Raw genomic sequence first — 16129 nt, 5'->3', positions numbered from 1 at the left:
CCACTTTGTCAAATCCCCAGGTCCGTCCTAGGTCTTGCCTATCACTTGTACTTGGAATAGTTGAGCCCTCCTTTCTCCTTGATTAACTCCTTCCATGTGGTGGTCAGGTCACCGCACACCCTTGGTTTTCCGCCAACCTCACTGGCCACTGCTGTAGCTTCCCTTGGCTGGGTTCTCCTCCTGTCCTGTCCATATGCCCAGGACCTAGTCCTTGGGCCTCTTCTCCTTGGTACATGCACTCACACCCTTGGTCATCTTTTCAGTATCATGGCTTTAGGTGCGATCTGGTATGTGGACAAGTTCCCTCTCCTGCACTAAACGAACATCCCCATGCATGTCTCATGCTCCTGATTTGCCCTCCCAGACAATTCCTAACTACTTCATCTGAAGAAATCCCTTTCTTCCAGTTGTTTAGGCGAAAGTCTTTGGATTCATCCTCTCTTGACCTCAAACCCTTCACATAAACAACCAGGAAATACTGTTGTCCCTGACGTTCAAAAAATATCCAATCTCTGATCATTTCTCATCCCCTCTATTACTACCCTCTGGGCCAAACCACCAGCATCCCTGGCTGGACCCCACAAATGGCCTCATAACTGGTCTTCTTGCTTCTGCCCTGGTCTCATGCTCAGTCTGTTCCCAGCACAGAGCCAGTAAATTGGATTCACGTTCAACCCACAGCCTGTAAGCGTTCCCATTTTCTCAGTCACAGGAGATTTCCTTAACATGGCCTCCCTCCCACTACCTCTCCGGGTCCCCCTGCTTCTCCCTCCCTTGTTCATCTTGCTCTCCCTTCAACATTTCTTCCTTAGGAGCTTGCTCTTTCCTCCACCTGAGGCTTGTGTAACCTTGTTAACTCACTGCCTCTGAGTCTTTGTTTCAGCGTCAACTTCGCACTGAGGCTCTGCTTTGTCTCCCATGAATTAATGCAACCAGCCCCTTTCATACCCCACCTTCCCAATAACTCCCAATTTTCCATACTTGGCTTTGTTCTACTTTTTTCATTTCCCTAGCAATTATCATATTCATGCCATATAAGTTAGTCATCAATTTATTTTCTGTCACTGGAATATGAGATTTTCAAGGAAGTTCCTTTGCTTTATGCTCTGATACATGCATCGTGGCACATGGCAGGCATATGATAATTTTTGGGTGACGGTCGAACATATGGATAACATTACTCTTTATTTTTATCTCCAAAAACTTGCAGGCTCAGCAACCTCATCAAATCCAGCCTAGACTCAAGCAGCTGTGGGGTGTTAGCCACGTGGCTGGGGCTGGACCACCAACAGAAGCAGAAGGAACACCGCAGCCTTCAGGTAAAAAGAGGGAAGAAGAAAGATATGCTGAGGGGCAGAGGATACTTAATATGTGACGGTACATGACAGCGATAAAATTCTAGACAGATAGCCTCGGTGCTCCCGTGATGTTTGGCAGGATGGGAAGAAGGTACAGCTCTCAACTATCTCCTGCAGTGAATTATCTGGCTATCAATGCTTTATTCCCCTTATACTTTAAGGCTTATGGAAAAAGAAATAGAGGTCATTATTCATTAGCTAATTCAATGTAATTGCTTTTCAAATTTAGAAAATGCATTGGTATGACAACTATAAGTTAACTAGTTCGGGGAACAAGATTTTTCTTGGGTTCGTGAATCGCTATACTGAAAGGTTGAGCAGTTCCTCAAATGTTTACCTACGTTGTATTATCCTCACAGGTGAACGGTTATCATTATACAGGTAAGCCCACAGGCTCAGATGTTGTCGTTTGCCAAGGATTTGGGTAATGCAGTGAAACCTTAGATCTGATTCTCCAACCACCTTTTTAAAACATTTTTTAAATTTGTATTGTGGTAAGAACAATAGAGCTCTACCCTCTTATTGTATTTTTTTTTCCAGGTACAGCACGGTATTAACTATAGGCACAATGTCGTCCCGCAGATCTCAAGAACTAACTTACCTTGCATAACTCTAATTTTACACCTGTTGATTAGCAAATCCCTATTTCCCCTCTCCCACTCCCTGAAAACCACCATTCTACTCTCCGCTTCTGAGTGTGACTATTTTCATTGTATAAGTGGAATTATGCAGTATTTGTCCTTTTGTGACTGTCTTCAAGGTTCATTCATGTTGTTACATATTGCAAGATTTTTCTAAAATTTATTTTTATTTATTTATTTTTGGCTTCATTGGGTCTTCGTTGCTATGCCTGGGCTTTCTCTAGTTGTGGCGAGCGGGGGCTACTCTTTGTTGTGGTGCATGGGCTTCTCATTGTGGTGGCTTCTCTTGCGGAGCATGGGTTCTAGGCGTGCGGGCTTCAGTAGTTGTGGCACATGGGCTCAGTAGTTGTGGTGCACGGGCTTAGTTGCTCCGCGGCACGTGGGATCTTCCCGGACCAGGGCTTAAACTATTATATATACTCATATGTGAGGATATATATGATATATACATATATCATATATATGGGCAAAGGATCTGAATAGACATTTCTCCAAATAAAATATACAAATGGCCAATAATCACATGAGAAGATGCTCAACATCATCAGCCATCAGGGAAATGCAAATTAAAGCCACAATGAAATGCCACTTCCTATCTACTAGGATTGCTAAAAGTTAAAAAGGAAGATGTTAACAAGTGTTGGCAAGGATGTGGAAAAATTGAAACCAACCATTATACACTGCTGGTATAAGTATGGCCTCTTTGGGAAACAGTCTGGCATTCCTCAATGTGCTAAATATAGCATTACCATACGACCCAGCAATTCCACTCCAGGTTATATACCCAAAAGAAATAAAAACATATCCACCACAATTGGTATATGAATGTCCACAGCATCACTATTCATACTAGCTTGAGCATAAACAACCCAAATGTTCATCAACTGGTACATGGATAAACACAAATGTGGTATATCTATACAATGATATATTATTTGTCAATAAAATGGAATGAAGTAGCAATACATGCTACAGCATGAATGAACCCTGAAAATATTATGCTAAGTGAAAGAAGCCAGTCAGGGAAGATCACATATTATATGACTCAATTTATATGAAATGTGATGAGTAGCCAAATGCATAGGGACAGTAAGTGAACTAGTGGTGGTTTAAGGACCGGGGGAATTGGGTGGAAACAAAGAGTGACTGCTCATTGTTCAGGTGTTTCTTCTTTGGGTGATGAAAATATTCTAAAATCGCGTGATGGTTGCACCACTCAGTAAGTATACTAAAAACCATTGGACTGCACACTTAAATGGCTGAATTGCATGTTATGTGAATTAATCTTAGTAAAGCTATATATACTGCAATTATCTGTAGGATTTTAAACCACTTCTTTCTTACATGCTTCCATGCAATAACGTCAGGAATAATACCATATATTACGATTATTCCACAGGTATGACAACAGAACCTATAGGGTGGATGGTATTACTTGGGAGAAGCCTCCCAGCTCTACATTTACAAGATCGGATGGCAGTGAAACCTCCTTTGTAGACTGTTACAGGGAGGTATGAAATTTTATTTCTTCAAACATACTTGTCTTAAAATTTTTCATATTATACAGTTAAGTATATTTCTCAAGTCTTATTTAGACACATATATATGTATTTGTATATATTCTCCTTTTGGGATATTATAGCTTGGCTTATATCTATTATCCATGTATAGAGTGTTTTGTGTATAGGGTAATGTCACATAATTAGAATGGCTCCAAGATGGCCCTCCCTGTCAGGCTTAGAAGTGGCTATGGTAGTTTTGAACATGTAAATGGATTGTTAGGTAGAAAATAAAATATGGTAAGACTTCAGGAATGAGAACTTTATGTAGGAGTTTCAGCCCTACAGAACTTGGTTCAAAAAGAAGAAAAAAATGACCAATTACAATCTGAAATGATGTCTATTACGTGCTAAATCTCATAATCTCCGTTGCTGTGCACGGGCTTTCTCTAGTTTCGGCGAGTAGGGAATACTCTTCATTGCGGTGTGTGGTCTTCTCATTGCGGTGGCTTAGTTGCTCTGCAACATGTGGGATCTTCCCGGACCACGGAACGAACCCGCGTGCCCTGCATTGTCAGGCGGATTCTTAACCACTGCGCCACCAGGGAAGTCCTTCCTTTTTTTTTTTTTTTTTTTTGCGGTACGTGGGCCTCTCACTGCTGTGGCCTCTCCTGTTGCGGAGCACAGGCTCCGGACGCGCAGGCTCAGCGGCCATGGCTCACGGGCCTAGCCGCTCCGCTGCATGTGGGATCTTCCCGGACCAGGGCACGAACCCGCGTCCCCTGCATCAGCAGGCTGAGTCTCAACCACTGCGCCACCAGGGAAGCCCTCCCTCCTATATTTTTAATTTGCGTGCTCACAAATAAACTCAGGCCAGTTGGTGAGGTTGGTTTTCTAGCTTTAGCAGATGAGAGAAAGGTAATTAAAGGAATGGCAGATATTTGTGGCAAATGGAAAGAACTTATAAATGGATGTTTTAAAAAAAGCTTGTATTATATTGGGACTCAAAACATAGCTACTTGGAACAATTGCAGGTACACAGCCCTCTGACATCCCTTCAAGGGAGGGTTATTATGACATTATCCTCATTTGTGTTTCACACTTATTACTTGTTCATTCAATCCCAAGAGCATTTAGTGCCTATTGTATATCTTGGGTATACATTAGTAAGACAATTTAGTTCTCAGCTCTTAAGGCACTTGCATTCTCATGGCAGACAGAGAGATGACAAACAAGAAGAAAACTATTCCAACAGTTATAAGGGATATGGAGATAATTAAAATCGGGTGGTATTATGGAGAATATCTGGTGGCTATTAGTCTGCAAGGTCATGGAAAGCTTCTCTGCGAAGCTGACATGTAAATGGAAGCAAGGAGCAAGCTAGGTGCGGATGAGGGAGAAGAGGTAGTACAAAGGCACTATTTTCGGGGTGGGCATTGTGTACCCAGAGCCCAAACTAGGCTGGAGTGTTCTCTAGAGAAGTAAATTGGATTTTATTGTCAAATCATATTGTGTAGATATTTGTAAGATTTCTAATATACAGAGAATGGGCTGTATGGGGGTAAAAATGGAGGCAGGGAAACCAGGGAGGAGGTTATTAAATCAGTTGACTTAAATGATGATGGTGGCCTGGAGCAGGGTGGGAGAAGTAGGTGAAAATGGAGAGGACATAGTGAAGGCTTGGTTGTAATAAGTGAGGGGATTGTTCTGGGATGAGATAGGCACAGACGGAATTGCAAACTGATATATCAATAAGTTAATTTTAAAAGGCTTATTTCTGGCTTGAATAAAGTCTAATGAGAGTCAGGGAGACTCAGTGATCTCATCTGTTACCATTTTGTGGCTCTACCATCTCAACAAGAGGACTCCAAGGTTGTCATGTTAGAAGAAAAGAGGTAGAAGCAGCAGACTGGCTCTTAGGTCCCTTAGACTGAAAGTGATAGGCTGATGCACTACTTTCACTCATATTTCTTTGTTAAAATTCAGTCCTACAGCCTGAACCTACCTAAGTGGACACTCTTGTCTTTCGTGTACAGATGTGGTGAGTTCAGTATCATCTCTCTGCCAAAGGGTGTAAATAAAGTATGCTCTTTGGGCATGCGGATGAGTCAGGAGTCCCAGGGTGTAAAGCCTGGAGTTTTCATTTTGGGAATTATTAGCTCTTACCTAGTCCTTGGATTTTGATAATCAGTCACCTAGGCAGAATATATAGATGACCAAGAGAATGAAATATTTCAGGAAAGAAGGATATGCGTCTCTGTAGAATGTTAAGATGAGGTTAAATGAGAGTGTATACATATGCCCCAATTCACCAAACTGTACCCATTATGGGCAGATTTTTGTATACCAATTATACCTCAGTAGAGCTGGGGGAAAAACACACAGTGAAGAGTACATTGAGTTTGATAGCATGGAGTTCACTGCCAAGAGCAAATTGTGTAATGGTGGCAATTGAAGTCCAGGTGGAAGGTACTGAAGGAAAAATTTAGCAACGCTTGCTGTAGAAGGGAAGAGAAATGTTATGTAGAGGAAGGATTTTTTAAGTTAGAGAATACTACAGTATGTGTTTATCCTGGTATAAATTGTCCGGTAGAGAAGGAGAAATTGTTAGTACAGAAGGCAAGATAAATGAGGGGTAATGATAGGAACAAAATCCCTGAAGGAAAGAAGAGGTTAGAATCCATAGCTGTGGTAGAGATTACGGACCCTTTTCTGGAGCAGGACACATCCTCCATAGTAATCGGAAGGCAAGAAGAACATACGTATGTGTAGAGAGAAGGCAAACACCGGGCAGAATATAAGTGTACTCCTGTCTGAATCCTCAGACATTCACTTCTCAGTGAAGTATGAAGCAAGATCACCGGCTGAGTTAGTTGATGGGCAGCGATGAGGGAGATGTATAGGAGATTTGAGAAGAGATGAGGAAGTGTGAAATGTTGGTTTTTTGAATGGGTAGGAAGCATAACTAGGGCATCTGAACAGAGCACCCCTTTTAGATTGTGGCAGACTAACTCTAGAACCACTCAGCAGGGTTTGGCTGTTGGTTGCATGGGCAGAAGAGACAGCTGGGTTTTACCAGGGTTTGAGACTTGCCAACGTAGCATGATCAAGGCATAGTGAAGGAATGAATGGTATTTGTGAGGACGTAATTGTGACAGGCTATGGAATGCAAGCTGGGGAAGTAAGGGAGGTGAGGCTGTGAGAGAGTTAAGGACCTCTCTCCTTCTCAATTTATGTGTGCTGATTCCTCCACCTAGGCTGATGTTTGCTTGTTCATCCTACAAATTTTATCTCAAAGATCTTTGACTAAGAAGAGCCGCTCTGGGTCCGTCCATGTTGCTGCTAATGGCATTATTTCATTCTTTTTTATGGCTGAGTAATATTCAATTGTGTGTGTATGTGTGTATACACCACATCTTCTTTATCCATTCATCTGTCGATGGACATATGGTATTATACGTGCAATCTAAAATATGACACAAATGAACATATCTATGAAACAAACAGACTCACAGATACAGAGAATAGACTTGTGGTTTCCAAGTGGGACGGAGTGGGGGAGGGAAAGATTGGGAGTTTGGGATTAGCAGATGCAAACTATTATATATAGGATGGAACGACAACAAGGTCCTACTGCATAGCACAGGGAGCTATATTCAATATCCTGTGATAAACCATAATGGAAAAGAATATGAAAAAGAATATACATATGTATAACTGAGTCACTTTGCTATATAGCACAAATTAATACAATATTGTAAATCAACTATACTTCATAAAATGTTTTTAAAAAGAGCCATTCTGGATATCCCAACAGTACCCCCCCCCTCTCGTGCATACACTGACCTGCAACATCAGGCCTCTGTGAGGTCACCCTGTTCTGTTATGTACTTGTATTTCATAACACTTATCCCAGTTTGTAATTATATATTTGGGTGATTTTTATTAATCTCTCCCCTCCCCAACAGACTATGAGTTTCATAGGACTAGGAGAGCTATGATTCTGCTCTTTGCAATACATATCTCTTATACCTTACACCATGACTGGCACATAGTAGCTCATACACATAGGTTGTAATAGATAATTCATGCATGTTAGCATCACAGAGTAGTGGGATTAGTAATAATTTGAGGGAGTGTGTCACATTAAGGCAAACTACCTTCTTGGCATGTGTTGATATATAGAGTCTTACATGTAAACATAAGAAAATGGTTCCAGCAGATTTACTTGAGTGAAATGGATGTGCTGAAATATTTGAATGACTAGGGTAGTCTCAGGATGCCCTGGTAGGAATTGAGTCTCATAAGAGATGACAACTTTGTCGTAGGGTTGTAATGAGATCTGGGAAAAACTGCTGAATTCATAGATGAGGCATTAGAAAGTAAGCGCAATCCTACCTTTCAAATAATGGAAATAGGGACAACAGAACTGATTTGTTTTTTGGACCTAAAACAATAGACTGCAGGTTTTTTCTTCAGCAAAGATGGGTTGATTTGGGATCAGTGGAGAATTGCAATTTGGGGTCTGCAACCCTGGCGAGCCATGTGCAAGTCCCACTTGATGAGGAAAGGAGAACCCCTTCATAGAAGAGAAAAGCAAGTTGGAAGTGCTTTAGTAAACAAAGAGTCCATGGCTTTTCATTGGCCAAGGTCTTGCCAGGGAAGAAAAGACGTCTTTCTTCTTCCTGTTGGGCTCTGCTATCGTTGCAGGGTATGAGAGCTCCCCCTCTGGTCTCCTGACTCTATTTAATTGAGGCTTGTTTATTTTTTACAAAAGCTATAAGAAATGGGAAGTGTGATTTCCAAAGTTCATAGTTGGTGGTTAAAGAAATATTAGGAGAACACCATGGGCTAGAGTGGGCCACTAAGTTTGAAATAGGTTGTTCATATTTTTCTAAAAACTGGTTAGTGTGGTGAATTATAGTGTGGTGAATATTTCTCTTAGTCCACGCAGGTAATGCATTTAATAAAATCTCATACTTTTTCATGTGAAAAGAAAAACTCACTTAATCTACAATGAGAAAAGAATTACCCTAATCTGATAAAGAACGTCTGCCAAAAACTTCTATAAGCATCATTATGTTAAAAAGAATATACTGGGCTTCCCTGGTGGCGCAGTGGTTGAGAGTCCGCCTGCTGATGTAGGGGACACGGGTTCGTGCCCCGGTCCGGGAAGATCCCACATGCCGCGGAGCGGCTGGGCTCGTGAGCCATGGCCGCTGAGCCTGCGCGTCCGGAGCCTGTGCTCCGCAATGGGAGAGGCCACAGCAGCGAGAGGCCCGCGTACCACACACACACACAAAATATATATATATATACCGATGATTTTTCCCATTAGTCAAAAACAAGCCAAGCAGTAGCCTCTCTTCCTAACTGCTCAGTGTCCTACTGGAGGTCCTGGCGAGGGTTTGGAAACTTGCTCTGCTGCTTGTAAATCAGGCAGTTTCCACAACAGCCCCCAAGCTTGTTTGCTGGTGGGGGCACATAACAGTATTTATCTCAGTTGATTGGTGAGAGAATTAACTGAATCAAGTAGAATGCTTGGGAAGCGCCTCACACAGCGATCATCCCATCGACGGTGACTGTCCTGAGGACGGTATAGTTCAGTCTATGTTTTTAACCCATTCATGTTGACTTCATGATAAACTTCTGGAAATGGAATGACTCCTGGGAATGGAATGACTAGGATGAAAGGGTTTTGCAAGTTTAAAGGATCGATGCATATTTCCAAATGCCTGTCTCGCAGCCTGTCTCTTCCATACACTCACACTCACACTTGTTGAATGCAGTGTGATTCTAGACCCTTCACCCTCATGGATTCAGATATCTATTTAATAAATAGTCTCTACTTTGTCAGTGCTCCACCTATATAGCTTCCTCGACACGCATCCATTTCTCACGTCACCGTGTTCTTGCATTTTGGGGAATGTCATGTTTGCTTTCTTTCAAGGTCCTTTTCTTGCTGCCCACTGAAAATAAAGAAATTTATGATGGCATAAAAAGACACCTGTGTGTCAATTACCCGATTCCAAGCCAGTGTGTGTTGAAACGGACCTTAGAGAGACCACCGCTACAAAGATTGCCCTGCAGATGAACTGCAAGCTAGGAGGTGCCCTCTGGAAGGTGGATAGAGAAGTACGTGGGGATTTTGTTGCCTTCTCTTGCTTTCATCTGTCTTTGGTAGAATTTGTTAAGGTCCTATTTAATTGGAAATTTGCTTCGTGTTCTGACTCAATCTGCTACCTTGTTTAAAATTTAAGTTGCAGAATGCAATGTTCATCGGTATCGATTGTTTCCACGGTATTGTACATCGACGGAAGTCAGTCGCAGGATTTGTGGCAAGCATCGATCCAGACTTGATGCGGTGGGTAAGCTTTGGCAGACAGTGTTTAGTGGGGAGCTATCTGGAGGCCAGATAGGAGAGGTGGACTTAACACACATTATTGGCAAGCTCCATGGACAAGTTGTTCTTAGAGATGTGCTCTCCTGATCTTCTGGCAAAGTTAGGCTCCCAGAACATTTTGTATGGAAGCCTCTGATCATTCTCTATTGCTGCCTAACAACCATGACAAAATATGGCAGCTTAAGACGACACTCACATGACCACGGACAGTCCTGTGGGTCAGATGTTGGGCACTGCGTGGCTCTCAGCGCCTTACAAGGCCGAGATTTTGTTTGTTTTTTTGGCTGCACTGCACAGCATGCGGGATCTTAGTTCCCCGACCAGGGATCGAACCCATGGCCCCTGCGGAGGAAGTGCAGATTCTTAAACACTGGAGCACCAGGGAAGTCCCAAGGCTGAGTGAAAAGTGTCACATAAGCCACATTCTCACCTGGAGGCTTGGGATCCTCTTCCCAGCATACGTCGATGTGGCAGAGCCAATTTTCTTGTGATTGTGGGACAGAGGACCCCACTTCCTTGCTGGCTGTCACCTACAGCTAGTCTCAGCTTCTAGAGTTTCATCCACGTTCCTTCTGATGTGCTCCCTGCCTCCCCTCCAACTTCCAACCCGCCAATTCACACTGTGCTATTGTTCTCTTTTGAATCTCTCCATCTTCCTCTTCTGTCATCAGCCAAAGAAAACTTGCTGATTTTAAAGGAGCTCATGAGGTCGGATATCATCCATCTGGAGACTCTCCTTATCCTAAAGTCAACTGTGCCATATAACATCACCACAGGGGCCAGATCTCAGTATGTTCACAAGTTCCAAGGATGAGGACAGGTAGAATTCTGCCAACCGCAGAATTTGATCAGTAAGCCTCTGCATAGGGACACATGAGGAAGCACTTAGGATACACGTGGGTGAAGACACATATGGGAACATACTCAGTGGCCTGTAGGTATAATAAGATCTTGTCTTCATACATTTGTATATAATATACCTGAATAAGGAGATGTGCTTCTATATCCTATGATTCTCCTTTTCTCCAGGGACCTTTTATTTTCTGTGCTTAGAGTAGAAAATAAAACCCATAGTGCAGATGGGTTTGCATATTCTTCTCCTGTGCATTATGGTATGTGGGACAGTCACAAACCACTACAATGTTCAATGCTGTTTGTGGCCCACCAGGTATAATTCCACAGTATCCTTTAAGGATCTTTTTTTTCCAGTCATACTCTAAATACAGTAACATGGATTTACTCTGCCTTTTTTAGTAAAAAATGCTGTGCTAATAGGTAAAAAGTTAAGCTTGCATTCATGCAATAGATATTTTTGAGCACTTGCTATGTGTAAATACTGAGAATGCAGCAGTGAAGATGTAAAGCCAAAATACCTGATCCCATCCATTGGAGTACAGATTCAGATGAAGAGGCAAACATACATCATACCCTATCACGTCATCCTAATACTCTGAAGTAAACAAAAACGCAATAAGGGGATAGAAACTCGAGACAAACAGGTGATTTTACTCGATACCTCGAGCAGTGGTCACAATAGCTATTACTGTTTTGAAACAAACTGCTCCCTCCAAAGCAGATTCATGTGGATGAACCATTGTTTAAGACATCGAACTAAAGTAGGAGTCTCCAGAAAAACACTGGGTTTGCACTTTGTGGAATTCCCCAGGAGCTGAAACAATATGAGTCATATGTATTCAAAGCATGTATAATTTGTAGTTAACGTTAACAAATGTTTCCATTCTATCTTAGTCCTTCTGTGCATTCAAAATGTTACAAAATGCCTAAGATATGTGAAGAGACCAATACCTGGATCTCTGCAGCGGGATGAAGAATGGATCTTTAGGGCTTCCCTAGTGGCGCAGTGGTTGAGAGTCCGCCTACCAATGCAAGGGACACGGGTTCGTGCCCCGGTCCGGGAAGATCCCACATGCCGCGGAGCAGCTGGGCCTGTGAGCCATGGCCGCTGAGCCTGCGTGTCTGGAGCCTGTGCTCCGCAACGGGAGAGGCCACAACAGTGAGAGGCCCGTGTACCGCAAAAAAAAAAAAAAAAAAAAAAAAAAAAAAAGGATCTTTAATTGGATCCTCAACTACTGATAGTGAATTTTTTTTTGGTCATAGATTAATTTCATCATTTTGATTCTGAATTAATCTTGTTTTCCAAACTAATGGCTTATTTTTCTCCATACAGGTGGTTCTCTCAATGCATCATCCAGCAATCGGGGCAGGAGCTTGTCAATGGGCTGACGACCTGCTTGCACAGTCAGTGCCTGGTGGAGGCTGGAGGGCTTGAGTCTATACTGGTGGAGATACTGCTCCCCCACCTGGGACATCTGGCAATGAGTGAAGACACTTTTGGTTGTCACAATGGGGATAGAGGTGCTATTGGCATCTAGTGGACAGAAGTTTAGGGATGCTGTTAAATGTCTTACCATGCATGGGACAGCAATACTCCCTGCCCCTGACCACCACAAAGAATTATCTGGCTCAAAATTTTCATACTCTTGTTAAGTATGGACTAGACTGAGGACTTAAGCAGTGTCCTGAAAGCTACCATGTTGACAAATGAACACAGAAGTTGTCAAAAATAGTGGCCACTTTGTTCCAAGTTATGGTTTATTTATATGTGTTTCTGACTTCCTTTCAGCTGCCTTGAAGCTCTGGTATGAACAAAATTCATCTCTGCCACATTCACCATTGTGTATCGAGATGGAGTGGGAGATGGACAGCTTCAAGCACTGACTGACCAAGAACTAAGACAGATGGAGGCCTACTTAGAAAATGCTTACAGAGGACAAAAGTGGGTATATCACTCTTGAAGTGCAGATTTTGTAAGCTTTACATTTTAGTTTCCGGGGGCAGGGGGAAATATCTACAACAATTGTGATGTGTGAATTGGAAAGCTGGATAGAGAGGGCTTCAGTGGATGGGGTGGGGAGAAAAAACAGACCCTTCCCCCTTTGTGTTCCATGCCCACGTCAGAGGAGAAAGCAGAACTGAAGCCTTGCAGTAGCAGGTTGTTTCCCCATATGGAACCCCATGATTCTTTCTCTGTTTCCAATCTCCTTCCAAACCTTGATGGAGGAGGGCTTGCTAACCTCAGATATTCCTAAAAGTCCATGAACATAGCCAATCAATGGTTTGTACTTATCCAGCTCCTTTATCCTGGAGTTCTGTACGTCCCAGGACTGGGGATTACTCTCAGTTCCCTTCTCTGGCCTCACCTGTTTGTCAGTGAAGCCTGGTGCCCAGCATAGACAGTACAAGTAATCCTGACCTTGGGAGGAAGGGACCCTTCCCCTAGGATCTGAATGGCTATGAATAGAAACCTCCTCCTTTACTTCCTGAATTAGGCTCTTGGATCTAAGACAGTAAAATTGGGGTGTGTGGAGAGCTAACATCTGCAGACTCCTTTTAATGACTCCTACGTGTGGGCTGTTTTCGACATTCTGAATGCTTCTGAGATAACGCAGAGCAAACAGAGTGACACTGATCATAATCTTTTAAGTGTCAGAGTAACTTTCATCGTGGTGAAGAAACAAATAAACATCAGATTTTTTATTGAAAAGGATGAAGGAAGACTTGACAATCCATCTCCAGGAACGGTTATTGATTTAGAGGTGACTAGGATGGAATGGTAAGCCATCTTTATTTTAAAGATTCCTTTTTATTCAAATAGTAACAGAATTTTTTAAGGTTTGCATGATTTGGACGAGAAAGGAAGAATTGACCTAAAGAAGGTTAAAAATGATAGGTATATTAGATGATAATTTTTTCTGTCTTCAATCATTTTGTTTCTCAGAGAATTTTATTTTTTTTTAATTATTATTATTTTTTTGCAGTACGCGGGCCTCTCACTGCTGTGGCCTCTCTTGCTGCGGAGCACAGGCTCCAGACGCGCAGGCTCAGCAGCCATGGCTCACGGGCCCAGCTGCTCCGCGGCATGTGGGATCTTCCCGGACTGGGGCACGAACCTGTGTCCCCTGCATCGGCAGGCGGACTCCCAACCACTGCGCCACCAGGGAAGCCCTCTCAGAGAATTTTAAAAACAGACAAATATTTATTGATCGTTCTAAGATGATTCCGTTGTTAGGAAGAAGGCTAGAACTTCTGGTTAACTTTAGACTTGTAAAGTGAATTATGCAAATGAGAAAGTTATGCAAAACCACAGCAAGAAATAAAACAGGACATTCATACTAACAGATAGGGAGAAATGAATTAAGTTTGAAGAAAGGCAGAAACACTGATTTTTCTAGTAGAAGGCATGAAAGGATTGAAGAAAACAAAGCAAATGAAAAGTACAATTAACATAAAGTATAACATAAAATGATATAAACATTCAATATTTACAATAAATTGGTTAAGCTTACCACTTATATAACTTAGGGAATTTGAATGTATTCTGGTGATTTGCAGGGATGGATATTCCCATCTTTCCCTGAATCTCGGAATCACATTACCTATGACCATGTCTAACGTGCTAATTTGATGTTTGCTGCCTCTAGGCATCAGTGCATATGCTTTTGAGTTTAAATCCCATGAGCGTTATTAATTGTCAATGATTTCACTGTCCTTTGTAGATTTGCTTTAGCAAATCATTGCTCAACAGTTAGCCAGGCTTCTAAATATAAAGGAAACTCTGTATCATAGATTTCTGTAAATTGTTACTTCAGAGACTAGGTTTGCTACATTGTTTTTCTTCTAAAATAAACTTGATACCAATTAGGTTCTATAATTCTAGGTATGACTGTTTTATTGTGAGTCAGTCTGTGAAAGAAGGCACTGGTACTGTCACTCCCACTCATTATAATGTCATCCATGACACGCTTTACTTGAGCCCAGATGCAGTACAGAGTCTAACTTACAAACTATGCCACATGTATTACAATTTTTCAGTAAGTACTTTTTTTCTTTAATTTGGTAACGTGCATCTGTTAATCCTATACTCCTAATTTATCCCTCCCCCTGCAGTTTCTTCTTTGGTAACCATAGGTTTGTTTTCTGTGTCTGTGAGTCTGTTTCTACTTTGTAAATAAAAATAAGTTCATTTGTATGCTATTTTTTAGGTTCTACATGTAAGTGATATCAAATAATATTTGTCTGTGATTTACTTCACTTAGTATGATAATATCTAGGTCCATCCATGTTACTGCAAGTGGCATTATTGCATTCTTTCTGAATGAGTACTATTCTATTGTATACACATACCACATCTTTGTCCGTTCATCTGCTGATGGACATTTAGGTTGCTTTTGTGTCTTGGCTATTGTAAATAGTGCTGCTATGAACATTGGGGTACATGCATATTTTTGAATTAGAGCTTCCGTCTTTTCTGGATATACGCCCAGGAGTGGGATTGCTGGGTCATATGGTAGCTCTGTTTTTAGTTTTAAGGAGCCACCATACTGTTCTCCATAGTGGCTGTGGTAAGTATTTTTTGATACTGATTTTCCTTCAGATCTGTGAAACTGTTCAAAATTGAATCTGCTTTTTGAACCTTGGATATCTATAAAAATTTAAACTTAGGGAAAGTAGACATAAAGGTGAGAAAATTGTTTTGGTTGATCTTTCTCCTAAAGGGTATCATCTGAGTCCCTGCTCCTTGCCATTATGCCCATAAGCTGGCTTACCTGGTGGGCCAGAGTCTTCACCAAGAACCACATGGGTCTCTGTCAAAACGTCTCTTTTACCTTTAACGTAGAGAAGAAAGCATGATGGGATGTTGAAAACCACAATTTGTAAATTTATTTTCTCATTCTGCATCTGTACATCTGAAATTTTTTCCTAGATGCACGATCAGAGTTTAAAACCATTCTTGACTGGACATGGACGAGACTCCAAGTGTGTTATGCTATTTTCAATACTACCACTAACTTAACATGAGGCTTCTCTTCTCCAGGCTGGAGAACTGACAGTGAGAGTTTTGTTTTAGAATTTACCTCTCAAATGTGTTACAAGGACTTTATGATTAAATATGCCTGAATATTCTGTACTCCAAGCAATGCTGCTCTAATTGTAAAGGTTGGGGGACTTCCCTGGTGGTGCAGTGGTTAAGAATCCACCTGCCAATGCAGGGGACACTGGTTCGAGCCCTGGTCCAGGAAGATCCCACATGCCGTGGCACAACAAAGCCCATGCGCCACAACTACTGAGCCTGTGCTCTAGAGCCCACGAGCCACAACTACTGAGCCCACATGCCACAACTACTGAAGCCCATGTACACTAGGGCCC

General features: G+C 41.9%; 1 protein-coding gene across 1 annotated transcript; it reads left to right on the top strand.

Moving 5' to 3' along the window:
• Window positions 1–9424: 9424 nt before the first annotated feature.
• Window positions 9425–15594, top strand: LOC309830998 (piwi-like protein 3; the record flags this gene model as incomplete). Its single annotated transcript, XM_082667927.1, is given in 10 exon segments — window positions 9425–9563; window positions 9566–9633; window positions 9759–9862; window positions 12090–12160; window positions 12546–12590; window positions 12593–12698; window positions 13407–13535; window positions 14640–14793; window positions 15478–15486; window positions 15490–15594. Coding segments are annotated over 10 exon segments (930 nt in total).
• Window positions 15595–16129: the final 535 nt, after the last annotated feature.

The sequence above is a fragment of the Grampus griseus genome, assembly GCF_964374135.1.
Source record: "Grampus griseus genome assembly, chromosome: 12".
In the NCBI taxonomy this organism is placed as follows: domain Eukaryota; kingdom Metazoa; phylum Chordata; class Mammalia; order Artiodactyla; family Delphinidae; genus Grampus; species Grampus griseus.
The sequence above is the reverse complement of the archived record's forward strand: the minus strand, read 5'-3'. Positions and strand labels throughout refer to the sequence as shown.